The sequence below is a fragment of the Hemicordylus capensis genome, chromosome 6 (assembly GCF_027244095.1).
Source record: "Hemicordylus capensis ecotype Gifberg chromosome 6, rHemCap1.1.pri, whole genome shotgun sequence".
Taxonomy (NCBI): Eukaryota; Metazoa; Chordata; class Lepidosauria; order Squamata; family Cordylidae; genus Hemicordylus; species Hemicordylus capensis.
The window spans coordinates 68924111-68936692 of NC_069662.1; the positions used below are offsets into that span (position 1 = coordinate 68924111).

At 41.1% G+C, this 12582-nt stretch overlaps 1 protein-coding gene across 4 annotated transcripts in view; it reads right to left on the reverse strand.

Annotated features, from left to right (window-relative positions):
* Nucleotides 1-12582, reverse strand: part of MOCOS (molybdenum cofactor sulfurase) — a 174891-nt gene that overhangs the window by 52519 nt on the left and 109790 nt on the right. For all 4 annotated transcript variants that reach the window (XM_053263177.1, XM_053263175.1, XM_053263176.1 and 1 more), the window contains 2 exons: nucleotides 9324-9440; nucleotides 6375-6842 (listed from right to left, as the gene is read on the reverse strand). In XM_053263177.1, coding sequence (XP_053119152.1) covers nucleotides 6375-6842; nucleotides 9324-9440 — 585 coding nt within the window. The remainder of the gene's footprint in view (nucleotides 1-6374; nucleotides 6843-9323; nucleotides 9441-12582) is intronic.

The following is a 12582-nucleotide window of genomic DNA, read 5'->3' on the forward strand; positions in this document are numbered from 1 at the left end:
ACAAACATGCAAACTCCATCAAACAGTAGAGGAGGAGAAAAGAGGCCTTGAAGAATATATCAAGGACAGTGAAGAAGATGCACTTCAAATGGTCAATAATGTGAAACTATTCAACACCAATGAAACAAAGCAGGCCTACAAGAAAGAAGAACTCAAGAACCGAGCAGAAAAATGGAAGAAATAAGCCCCTGCATGGTCAATATTAGCACAATATAAGTGGGAAATCAGACATCACCAAGACCTGGCAATGGCTTAAGAATGGCAACTTGAAGAAAGAAACAGAGGGTTTAATACTGGCTGCACAAGAACAGGCACTAAGAACAAATGCAATAAGAGTAAAAGTCAAAAAATCCACCACAAACAGCAAGTGCCACCTTTGTAAAGAAGCAGATGAAACCATGGACCACCTAATCGGCTGTTGTAAAAATATTGCACAGAGCGACTACAAACAAAGGCATGACAAAGTAGCAGGGATGATACACTGGAATATCTGCAAAAAATACAAGCTACCTGTAGCCAAACATTGGTGGGACCATAAAATTGAAAAAGTTGAAGAAAATGAAGATGTAAAAATATTATGGGACTTCCAACTACAAACAGACAAACATCTGCCACACAATACACCAGATATCACTGTAGTCGAGAAGAAAGAAAAACAAGTCAAAATAATCGACATAGCAATACCAGGGGATAGCAGAATAGAAGAAAAAGAAATAGAAAAAATCACCAAATACAAAGATCTACAAATTGAAATTGAAAGGCTGTGGCAGAAAAAGACCAAAATAATCCCAGTGGTAATTGGCGCCCTGGGTTCAGTTCCAAAAGACCTTGAAGAGCACCTCAACACCATAGGGGCCACAGAAATCACCATCAGCCAATTACAAAAAACAGCTTTACTGGGAACAGCCTATATTCTGCAACGATATCTATAACAATTGACAATAAAATTCTGGCATCCCAGGTCCTTGGGAAGGACTTGATGTCTGGATAAAACAAACCAGTCAATAAATAATAATATTATCTTCTGTTTATGCCCTAACTCTGCAGCTAACAGATTTCTGGTCACAGCTCACTGCACTAAAATAATTCAATGAGATCACAATATTCAAGGGTGTTTTTGTCCCCAAACTTGTGTCACTTAACTGCAGACATTTAATCTTCATTTAATCTTCATTAATCCCATAATCATGGGAGAAGAGCTGGTATTGTGGTAGCAAGCATGAATTGTTCCTTTTGCTAAGCAGGATCCACCCTGGTTTGCATTTGAATGGTAGAGTGTGTGTGCGAGCACTGTAAGATATTCCCCTTAGGGGATGGGGCTGCTCTGGAAAGAGAATCTGCCTTGCCTGCAGAAAGTTCCAAGTTCCCATCCTGCCATCTCCAAGACAGGGCTGAGAGAGACTTCTGCCTGTAATCTTGGAGAAGCTGCTGATAGTCTGTGCAGACAATACTGAGCTAGATGGACCAATGGTCTGTATAGGGCAGCTTCCTATGTTCCTAATGCTGTTATTTTAAACACAGCACATACAGACTTGGATATGGTCAGAAACAGAATATTTAAACATTTTTAAACATTTGCACATTCTGCCATACCAACTAATACTTCTAGTAAAAGTGCTTAATTTGTACAACTCTTTCTGTGGTGAAATTTTGAACTTTGAAAAATTTCTTCATTTTCCAAGGTTGCATTTCTGAACTAAGGACTCATCATATGCAAGTGTAATGTGTTACATTTAAGAAAAATATGCAACTGCCTTGGTAATATTTCTCATTACGTTTTGCCCAGGCAGCTAAAAAACGTATTATTGAACAGAATATATTTTAAGTGCAGGCAAATTGCCAATGGCTTTGACCTCAATTTTTATTCAGATGCAGAACTGTGACCCACACTAGAATGTTTTTAAAAAAGAAGCTATAATAATATTGACACTCATTAAAGAACTGCAAAATACATTGCAAAGGAAAGTCAGATTCTAGGTCAGTGTGTGTAGACCATCCACCTATTTCATCAAATCTTATTCAAATAAGAAAAAAGTCACAGACAAGGTGGTAATGTTATTAACTTAGGAAAAAAAGCAATTAAAATCTTCAAAGACTGAACTCTCAAACAGTGCCGCAACATTTAAATGTCATATTTCTGTTGCAAATGTATTTTTAATGATAACATTTCTTTGTAATGCAAATCAGCATCCTCTCAATTATAGCATGTTAATCAAGTTTTTCTCAATTGCCATAAACCCGTCATTGCCTGCAGCCCATGTCATGCCAGGATATACAAGCCAGCTAATTACTGAATTATTATTTATTGTAAGTTTTAAGATTAAGTTATCCAGTCCCAAGGATTATATAAAGTAGGTTTTTAGATTTGGTAAATGCACCAAAAATAAATGTAATAATGTGTATTATTTGATGGTAAAAAATCCTACCGGTTTAAGACCAGAATTAAAGATATCTCATTTTGGCTCAAGCTCCACAATGAAATTTAAATCTAAGACTGATGGCTCTTAAGAGATGTGTTAGTAATGATGTGCGATCCCATAAATTGTACTCGCTTATAACCTGCCTTCAGTGCACCCACATAGACACCATGGGGCATCTTTTCTGGTGCCAGGCACTCCATCTTCCCATTACTGATCGTTATTTAGGTCTCAAAGACCAAGGAAAAGTATGGCTGCATGGAGGGCAAGTTGTAAGTGAGCACAACTTGTGACACTGCACATCATCATCACTGATTACATAGTACCAGAGGTGCTCTTGCCCCTGGACTCCTGGGCTGAAGTCCAGTGCCTCAACACCCCCTTGGGGGGCCCCAAAGTGCCGGGTTGCTGTGCTGCACTGCCAGCCCACACTATGCTGGGCAGCTGAGCGTGACTTTGACCTGCGCCGGGCGCCTGAGCGTGTCCACTGCTTTACAGACAGAGTGGGGAGTGGGGAAAGAAATATGTGGGATGGGAAAATGTTAAGTTTTGTGTTGAAATGTTTCTGCTAATGCATCTTTGCATAAGTTTACCTGTTTTAAATTCTTACAGTTGCTGTTTGTGCCCTCAAGAATCCATGTGTTACAAATACTGCATGTGTCACGGTGTGTGTATGTAGAGGGATACTTGCAGTGATGGGAGGTGGGGATCCAAAGGTCTTTAGGTCCAGGCTCCAAAATTATCTAGATTCACCTCTGTGTGGTATGGCTTTGTGGAGCTTGAGCCAAAATGAGACAGCCTTAACTAGTCTTAAACCAATAGGTTTTTTTACCATCAGATATCTGTAAAAGGAAATTTATCGTGACAGTACTGGCAATCCAATAACTTGCCCAATGTAACATTTAGCGCTTATTCTAAAGAGAAGTGAATTCCATTAAATGTTATATATTTCTGAAACACTTGCAGTAAAACTGCATTATAGCAGTGTCTTACAATCATCATTGCAGGGCAAGATAGCACCTCCTCAGGAAGGAATGGTAAGATAATAACAGGTCATCTCCTTTCCTAATGTGTATGTTAATGGCTGACTCAGGGCACTAGCTTGTTTACATTTTAGCCACCCCCAGATATTCTTTTTTTTTAAAAAGACACAAGAGATAATCTTTGACGCATCCATTTTGTTTCTTCCTACATGGGCCTTTCGTACCATCCCTAGCCTTTGTCCAAAAAGAGGTCCACTCCTCACTTTTGAATAGAACAATGTTGCATCCTGTCCTTTATCCCTCTTGTTCACCTTTGCAAGGTGTGATCAGCATACTGCACTCGGGCAAGTGGTCAAGACACCATCAATTAGTGTGTCTCCTGTGTTACCAGTGTCTCTTGTGTCACTCGCAGCTCTACTTCAGTTTCACCAGGTGTTTCTTCCTTGGACTCACCATCTTTTCCCTATGTCTTGGCACAGGCACCTCCATTTTGCCCTGCTTTGACTCTTGCTCCTGCTTTACTTTTTGCCTCCACACCGGCCCTTTTCTTAACCCGGTCTGTGCAGGACTCCTGCGAGATCCTGGCACATTTTTGGATTTTCCCTGGCTCCTGGACCTCTGCCTCGTTCCTGAGTTCCCACTTCCATCTTCTTGCCTACCTTGTAGGAAAGAAGCCTCTCAGTAAGGACTGAACTGCAACAGTTCACAGCATTCCTATGGGAAGGAGCAAGGTAGTATATAACCCCTATTCTCAAAACTCTACTTCCCTTTTCCTTCATTTCTCCTAAAATCCAAAACTGTCAATTTCTCTCGTCAGCCTTGAGTGAACTTAATTCAGAAACTCATGCCAAATTGCCTCTTTATGAGCTGTAACATAGTCTTTTGTAACTTGTTGGTCTTGCTAATCTTATTAGTTTAATATTGTTGCCTGTTTTCTCTTCCTGTACCCCCCAAACCCTCAATAAACCTCATTTTATTTTGAACTTTAACCTCTCTGTTCAGTTCTTTCTGCAACCAAAGCTTTGAACAAATTTATTCTGAAGGTGGGACCGCTCCATTTCAAGCTAGCTAATTCCCCCTCACAAGCCTAAAACATAGCTTGGGGTCCCAGCCAATTCCCCAGGAGCAGTTCCATTAACAAGTATTCCACTGTAAAAAAAAAAAAAAAAAAAAGGACTTCTTTCCACCCTTAAGATCTAGGAGCTGGGAGAAGTTAGAGACCTGGAAATGGTTGAATAGGGCTTTGTGAATAGGCAATAAATAGGTTAAATTTTGCTGATAATTTTTTTAGTTTTTTTAAAAATAACTTAGGTGTAAAGTGACTCAACCCACTGAAGTCAATGGGACCTTCTTATCACTGAAATAAAATGCAGTTCTCCTGTCAGCGTTCTGACAGTGGGGGATGGGCAGCAGGACACTGAGGTAATTTTGAGAGCTGAGTCACTCTCTGTCTGACAAAGAGGAGAGGATCAGGGGAGGGGGTAGAAAAGGGATACTGCAATCCTCACTTAGAAGTAAACCCTTTTGAACAGAAAGGGACTTAAATATATCCTACACTTTTTCACTTCTATGTATCTGGCCCTGTATGTCCACCACAAGAGTTTGCTTTTGTACCCCTCCCGCTGATTTAGAGGGTGCATTCCCTTTAAATCAACAGGTTTAAACACCAGGTTGGTTTAAAGGGACTGCACCCCTGAAATCAAGGGGGAGAAGGCAGACCACCAAGTGGGACTATCTGGTCCTGTGGGTCCCCCATGGGGGGTTGCCTTTGCCCCCACCTCAATTTTGGGGGTGCAGTCCTCAAAAACTTGCCTGGGAGTCAGCTCCCAGACTGATTTAAAGGAATTGCACATTGGAAAGTGTGGGGGGGGGGCAAAGGCAACCCCCCACTGGTGATCCTATGGCCCTCATGCAGGATTGCCTTTATCCCTGTTGAAAAGCAGTCTATAAATATTAATAGCAGTATGATTATCTGCAGATGTCTTTCATGGTTTTAAAAGTATTACTTACCTGATCTGAGCAGAGAAGGCCCAAGACATTTTAATACATGAGAGATAAAATTTAAATGGCAACCCTTTTACCCACCCCACAATAGTAAAATCATATACAGGAGGCCCTCTTTATTCACAAGTGTTCCATTCCTGCCTATTTCCACAGATAGCAATATCGTGAATAAAGAGAACTTAATCCTATGGGGATGGAGGGTTAGGCTCCTAAGCACACTGACATGTGCTGAAAATCACAAGGGGGAAAAAGGGAGGGGGAGCAGCTCTCCAGCAATGGAGCTCCAGCTCTCCAGCAATCCTCTGATTTTCCCCAATCCTCCGATTTTCCTTCGTTTTTATTTTTTGTTTGCAGAAAAGAATCACAAAATGGTTCTGCACTACAAAATGGCAGCAAGAAATAATGTCAGAAGTCACTTAGGAACTGTGGATAGATGAAAATAGCTCTATTTTCATCCTGTGAATAAATAAACTGGGTCCCTAGGACCTGATCATAGATTGGTGAGTCTGTGAATGGAGAATCTACGAATAATGAGGATCTCCTGTAACTAAATAATTGACAATTTGATGGCTTTCAACAGTCCTGCCAAATCTACCACCTGCTGCTGGTCACCCCACTCAGTACTGATAGTGAATCAGTACTGAACACCTTTGGAACCAGAGGGAAGCTGCCATTGGCATCAATGGTATCATCCCTTCAAGGTAAAATTCACTGCTGTTGGAGTCTCTAGTCTTGATTGTGACCAGAGTGGGGGTAAAGGATGAACTTCCCTTCCCATGGTCCTGAACCATATCTCCCCTATGGCTGTTTGTTTGTTTTACAAAAAAAACAACCTTGAAAGATAGATTTGCATCTGAAGCATGTAAATCACAGTTCACTTTGTTTATGGAGTGGGGCTGGAAAAGGCAAGAAATATACATAATGTGAAATGGCCTAACAGACAAAGAAATAGAATCTTTAAAAATATCACCTCAACTCCAGCGCATGATTTGATTGGGTAGAGATAAATGTTGGTGACAGTGATTGGCCTTCTGCTGCTTTGCTGTGCTTCTGCTGAATTCTCAGGAATACCAACCATGCCCGTTTCTGAGTGCCTCTCAGCTGACTGTAGACTGGCTAGCATAATAGCTGAAGAAGAGCTGGTACTAAGCTGAGAGTCCATGATGATTCTTTTCAAAGGCAGCTTGTTTGCACTGTTACAAGAAGTGTGGCTGTCCTCTCTGGGAAATGCTACCAAATTTGAAATAGCATCTCCTGGAGATGGAAGATTAATCACATTGCAGCCAATCACATTGCAGCCAGAGAGTCTAGTGGCTATAATGAACTTCAAAAAAGTTTGTGCATCTTCAAATGTAGACATATATCCAAATGAGATTCTCACAGAGCCAGTGGGACGTCCATCAACAACATCAATGTTATCTCCACACACATGACCAGCCTAGTTAGGAGAAAGAAAGAAAGAAAGAAAGAGAAAGAAAGAAAGAAAGAAAATGATGCATATTTTGTATACTTGCCAAAAATATGTTGTATTTCACAATTTTGCTGTGTATATTACAATTTTACTATTTTTGTACAACAGTGAGGTTCTGTTCAAACACAGATCTAATGCCCCCAAATAAAGGGGTGTGTGTGTGGTGGGAATTCCTCTAGATACTGTCCACAAGGTACTGTCCATCACTTCCTACTTTATGTCAGTTGCTCCTGTCCTATTCCTGGTTGTTCACAACCTCAACTTCCCAGAGATACCTATTTGGATCCATCTTTACTGAATTTTAGAACTGTGGTGAAAATATATCTGTTCTGTCAGACATTTGGAGATATGTAAGTGTACTAACTGTTGCTGCTGATTTTAAATAGTATTATTTTTATTTTAAGATATGGTTTTAATATTTTAATTTTGTGTTTTTTAACAAAAACATTCCTAGGTAGATAAATAGGCACCTAGGAACCAATTTATTATGCAAACAAGTAAAATACAGAACAATTCAATTTCTTGTCTCTATTCATAGTGACTTATTAAAATATAAACTCCTGATGAACATAAGAACAGCCCTGCTGGATCAGGCCCATGGCTCATCTAGTCCAGCATTCTGTTTCACATAGTGGCCCACCAGATGTCGCTGGAAGCCTACAGGCAGGAGTTGAGGGCATGCCCTCTCTCCTGCTGTTACTTCCCTGCAACTGGTATTCAGAGGTATCCTGCCTCTGAGGCTGGAAGTGGCCTATAGCCCTCAGACTAGTAGCCTTATAATGCTGCTGATGCTGCCTTATAATGTCAGGCTATTGGTTTTGTGAGCCAGAGCCCTCAATTTATGGTGAGCAGGGGCAAGCTCAAGTAGTCCTTATGCCTATGTTGGAGATAGAGTTCCAGTGCATTGACCTTTTGCTTTGCTGGTCTATGACTGTAATAAAGTTTGGATCTGAAACTTTGGATTCAAAAGGATCTGAATCTTTTGCACCAACTATCCTAATGACCACTAGGGGCATTGGGAGCAGAGACAGCTAGTGAGGGTCTCCCTACTTTACTCTATTACCCCTGCCTTGACTCCTCAAGTACTTCCTGTAGCGTGTCAGTCCTCTTCCTTTCCTCCTAGAGAGAAGATGGAAACATCTCTCTATCCCCCACGACCTATTCATTATGTAGCTGATAGATAGGATAAGCCTTTCCTATCTCAAATGTATTTCACCAATAAACTAATTAAGTAACTTAGACTACACAGTGATCTCCATGCGTGTTACTTAAATAACTGCAAGAACTAACCTCTGCACTCTGTAAATGGAGTGGTGGCTTCCTTGGTGCTTTGCTAAATAATCACAAACTCCAACAGCCTCAGCATGGTGGCAGGGCCATTAGTACCCACAGGAAGTCCAGTGGGAGGGCATCTGGCCAGAAGAGGTGGAGTTGGGTGCAGTCCCAAAATGAGGGGCCAACTGGGATACCTTTTTAGGCTCCTGGTGGGTACATTACCAGTGCCAGTGGACCTGGGCAATTGCCCACAGAGAGGGATTGAAAGTAGGGTCGGATCCCCATAGATGGCCAGAGGGCTGTAAAAATAATAAGCCATGATGCCTTGCCTTTCCCTGAAAATTGGCAGCAGGGTGATCCTGCATATGTATCTGGTATAAATGTCAATAAAGAGATCTACAAAGATGTTGCAGCCCATTTTTGTTCCTATCTTGTGTTTGATCCTGCAAGTATGACAAGCACCAACCCCTTCAAGGCGGAACTCCCCAGCTAGGTGGACAGATTTGGCTTTAAAAAAGCCAAATTCTGGCTTATGGCCCATTTGACCCATGAGTATACCCCTTAGGTTCTGGCAACTCTGCTCCCCAGCAGGGGAAAGGATGATCCTGAGTGGTTCACTGAGCACAATTTTGTCTACTTTGACTGGAATCACCTCTTCAATGTTTCTCACTTAAGTAGATGCCAAGGATGAACTTGGGGCCTGATGATGCAAAGCATTTGCCCTGCCAAGATGGATGCTCTCCTATACCTAATCTTTAAATTGTGCATTCTGCCTGTGCCTTCCTCAGTCTTCATTCTATCAAAATACATCATCAATAGTTGTGAGTCTTTTTCACCATTCAAGCTGATAAGAAATTTCACAGAAGAAATTGGACCCACAGCTCTTTAGCTTTCTTGGAAAGAGTGTCCTGTTTCCCAGTATTTTCACTATTTCTATCTATGTGATCAAATAAATTGTATCCAGTCTAGCACCGACTCATAGCTCTTTTAAATACTTTAGTGGATAGCAATACTTTTTATGTTTTAAATCCTGGACAGGGAGAACGACCAAAGACTTCACAGTCCATGGGATTTGCCATTATGTTGGATCAAATTGACAGTGGACAAATTGAATGTGAAATTGTATCTCAAACATCCTGACTGATAGCATTGATGGACCAGATCTATACTGACCTGGAGGTTCTTTTTGATGTCATCATTGCTGATCCCCAAATGCTGTTGACAAGCTCCAGTATTACAGAAACAGCCTGTGCGTACGTGAATGTTGTAGAGTCCAGCCAACTTGTCCACCTTGTGGTTTCAACAGCATCAAAGAAATTAAAAAAAGATTTTCAATACATCTTTAAAATACATTTAAGCTACAAATGCAGACTGTATATGCTTCTCCCCCACCATTAAGTAAAGCAATGTTGTGCTGGTGTCGACTCCCAGTGACCAAAGAGCCATGTGGTTTTCTTTGGGGCTTACCATTGTAATTTCCCACGCATTATGATATTATGCCTTTCAGCACCTTCCTATATCACTGCTACCCGATATAGGAGTTCCCCATATTCTGGGAAACACACCAGCCAGGATTTGAACCAATAGCCTCCTGCTCTCTAGGTAGGTTACTTCCCCACTGCGCCATTAGGTGGCTTCCCCACCTTAAGTACTTAAACATTTTGTTATTACAGACTTTAAATTTAATTCTACTACTACTACTGCTACCATTTATCTTCTTCAATCAAGGTTCTCAAAGTGGTTAACAGAGAAATAAATAATACATAAATAAGATGGCCCCCTGTCCCCAAAGGGCTCACAATCTAAAAGAAACAGAAGGTAGACAACAGCAGCAGGCATGGGAGGGATGTTGTGCTGGGGTTGGAAAGGGCCAGTTGCTTCCCCGCCCCCTGCCAATAAATAAAAGAGAACCACCACTTTAAAATATGCTTCTTTGCTCAGTTAGCTGGGATAATCTATGCATCATGAGGGGAAAAATACATATACCGTATTTTAATATCAGATTATATATTCTAAGGGAATTTTTTATTTAAATAGCTATGATTATGCACAGTGATGTAGTCGCAAATTCAGAAGTGCAGGCACTCTCCACCATGACAGCCAAGTCCCATGGCCACACCCATCTCAATGGCCACACTGCTCACTCAGATAGATGCAGTAATTTTGGGGGGTGGGTGGATGGGTTCTGTTACAAGAAGTCAAGGATCATGTAGACTCTAGGGAATGTACTAGAATGCATCAGTGCATGTCAGTGGGCATTCCCTGTCATTCATTTTAGGATGTCTTGACACTAGTCCATCATAGAACTTGAATGCTGACAGTCCCAGGTTCAATTCCTGGCAGAAGTTCCACAAAGTTCTAGGAAAGACCCCTGCTTGAAACCATGGAGAGCCCCTGCCAGTCAGTGTAGATAATACTGAGCTAGATGAACCAAGGGTTTGGCTCAGTATAAAGCAGCTTCCTATGTTCCTAAGACCGGAAGAATGGCAATAAATGGGTAGAAGATCAAGAGCAGCACATTATTTTCATGTAAAAAGTCAAAGGCTTTGCATCCCAGCTGAGACCCTGGAGGGGAAAAAGTACCAGGACTGCATCCCTGCAGCACTACACCACTACATACCTGCAGCACTACACCAGCCTCGATCAAATATAAAACTGATTATGCAGCCTCGATTTATGATTTAACTGCCACTTGTAAATGCACGCATGTAGGAAAAGGGTCACTTTGCTCTTGAACAAAATCATCACCTTCTTCTTTATAAGAGAGAGATGTAACTTTATTTGAAGACACAGCCCATCCCCCACATTAGAGCATTGTTTGTATTAGAGTGAATAGTAAAAAAAGTTCATAAAATGCCAAGTGTTCACATGTTAATGCTAATAATCCAAGATGGATTATGTAAAACAAAACAATAGTTCTGTGCTCCTGAGTTTGGGCAGATGAAACCAGTCCTCCCAGAAAGTCAGATCTAGTGTCTGGAACATGTAAACCATTCAGAAGCATTTGATCTCACAGAAGCAGGAATCACTGACCTATGGAGTTCTAGTATAAAAACAATGGATTTCCCTCCCTAAGGTCTAGGAGTGAGGAGAGAGAGGTTAGCAAGCTGGGAATGGTTGACTGACTACCATCAGTCCATCCCTGACTAGGTCTTTCATCCTTATCTACCAGATCCAGTACTTGACCACTCATTCATCTTCAATCATGTTTTCTTGGTTCCTTTGATCTGCCCACACGTCATCAGACTCCATCTGCAGCCTCATTCCGAACTCAGCCAAAACCTGACACCGTGGAAATTGAGGAATGGATGCCAACCATAGATAGACAGTAAAACTACAAGTAAAGCTGTATGTTAGAACAGACTGCAGTGTGCTGCTTCCACACATTTGAAAGCAGGTGGTTTTACTCTATACATGTGTCTGCGTGCCTGACTTTGCAAAGCTTACTGAGTTCGGTGGAGAATGTTAACTCTGTTAGCCTCTCTTTCCTTCTGCTCAGAGCAGATATCCACACTATGGAATTCCTGGGGATACTTCCAGACAGCAGTTTGGCCCCCTCCACAGTTTGAGAAACTATGGATTATTCCATTTTGACCACTCTATCTATCTATCTATCTAGTAAGTAGGCTGAGTTGCCTGAGCTTCATCACTTGTCATACTTTGAAATCCAGATCTTCTCAATCCATGCCAATCCACTATATCACATTTTTATCTCTTAGTGGATAATATATTATCCAAATAAGACATATGGTAAATATTAAGCAAGTGAAAAAGCCACTACAATAGATTGTGCATGCCTTGGGATTGCTCCTGGATTAGACACCTGCTCTGGTCAGGGTTGATAAAAATAGATGATTAAAAGAATCAACATTTTAAAATTTAAATTGATTTTAATTTAAAAAACAACAACAATTCATTAAAAATGAACCTTGGTCAAAGATATCATCATGAATATTAATCATAACTTTGAATTATATAGGTATTAGAGATAACAGACCTGATCAACCCTATTCTGCAGGTTGTGTACATCACACCCACACATATACTCAAGCCCTTGCCCCCCTCTCTCTAAAATGCGAAGACAAAGGTGGTCAATAAATGAATAGAGGATTTGGGGGGATGGAGCTGACCTGAGCGAGGAGGAGTCTGGATATAAATGCATGGGATAGAGAACGGGAATAGAAAATGAAAGCAAAAGTTAACAAAACCTATCCATGCAATCCTGAGTATATCCTCCTTTGTAGAAGGGAAACAACTATCCTGTCAGCAAGCTGTGAGAGACCCCATTTGGAAATATTTTAATCAAGGGCGTACCAAGGTTGGAGTGGGCCCAGAATCAAGATTTTAAAATGGGCCCCTCACTGCCTTCCTCTCCTTCATCTTCTACTAGGTGCAGAGAACAGATCTCAGTACACTGAGAGTTACTGGGACA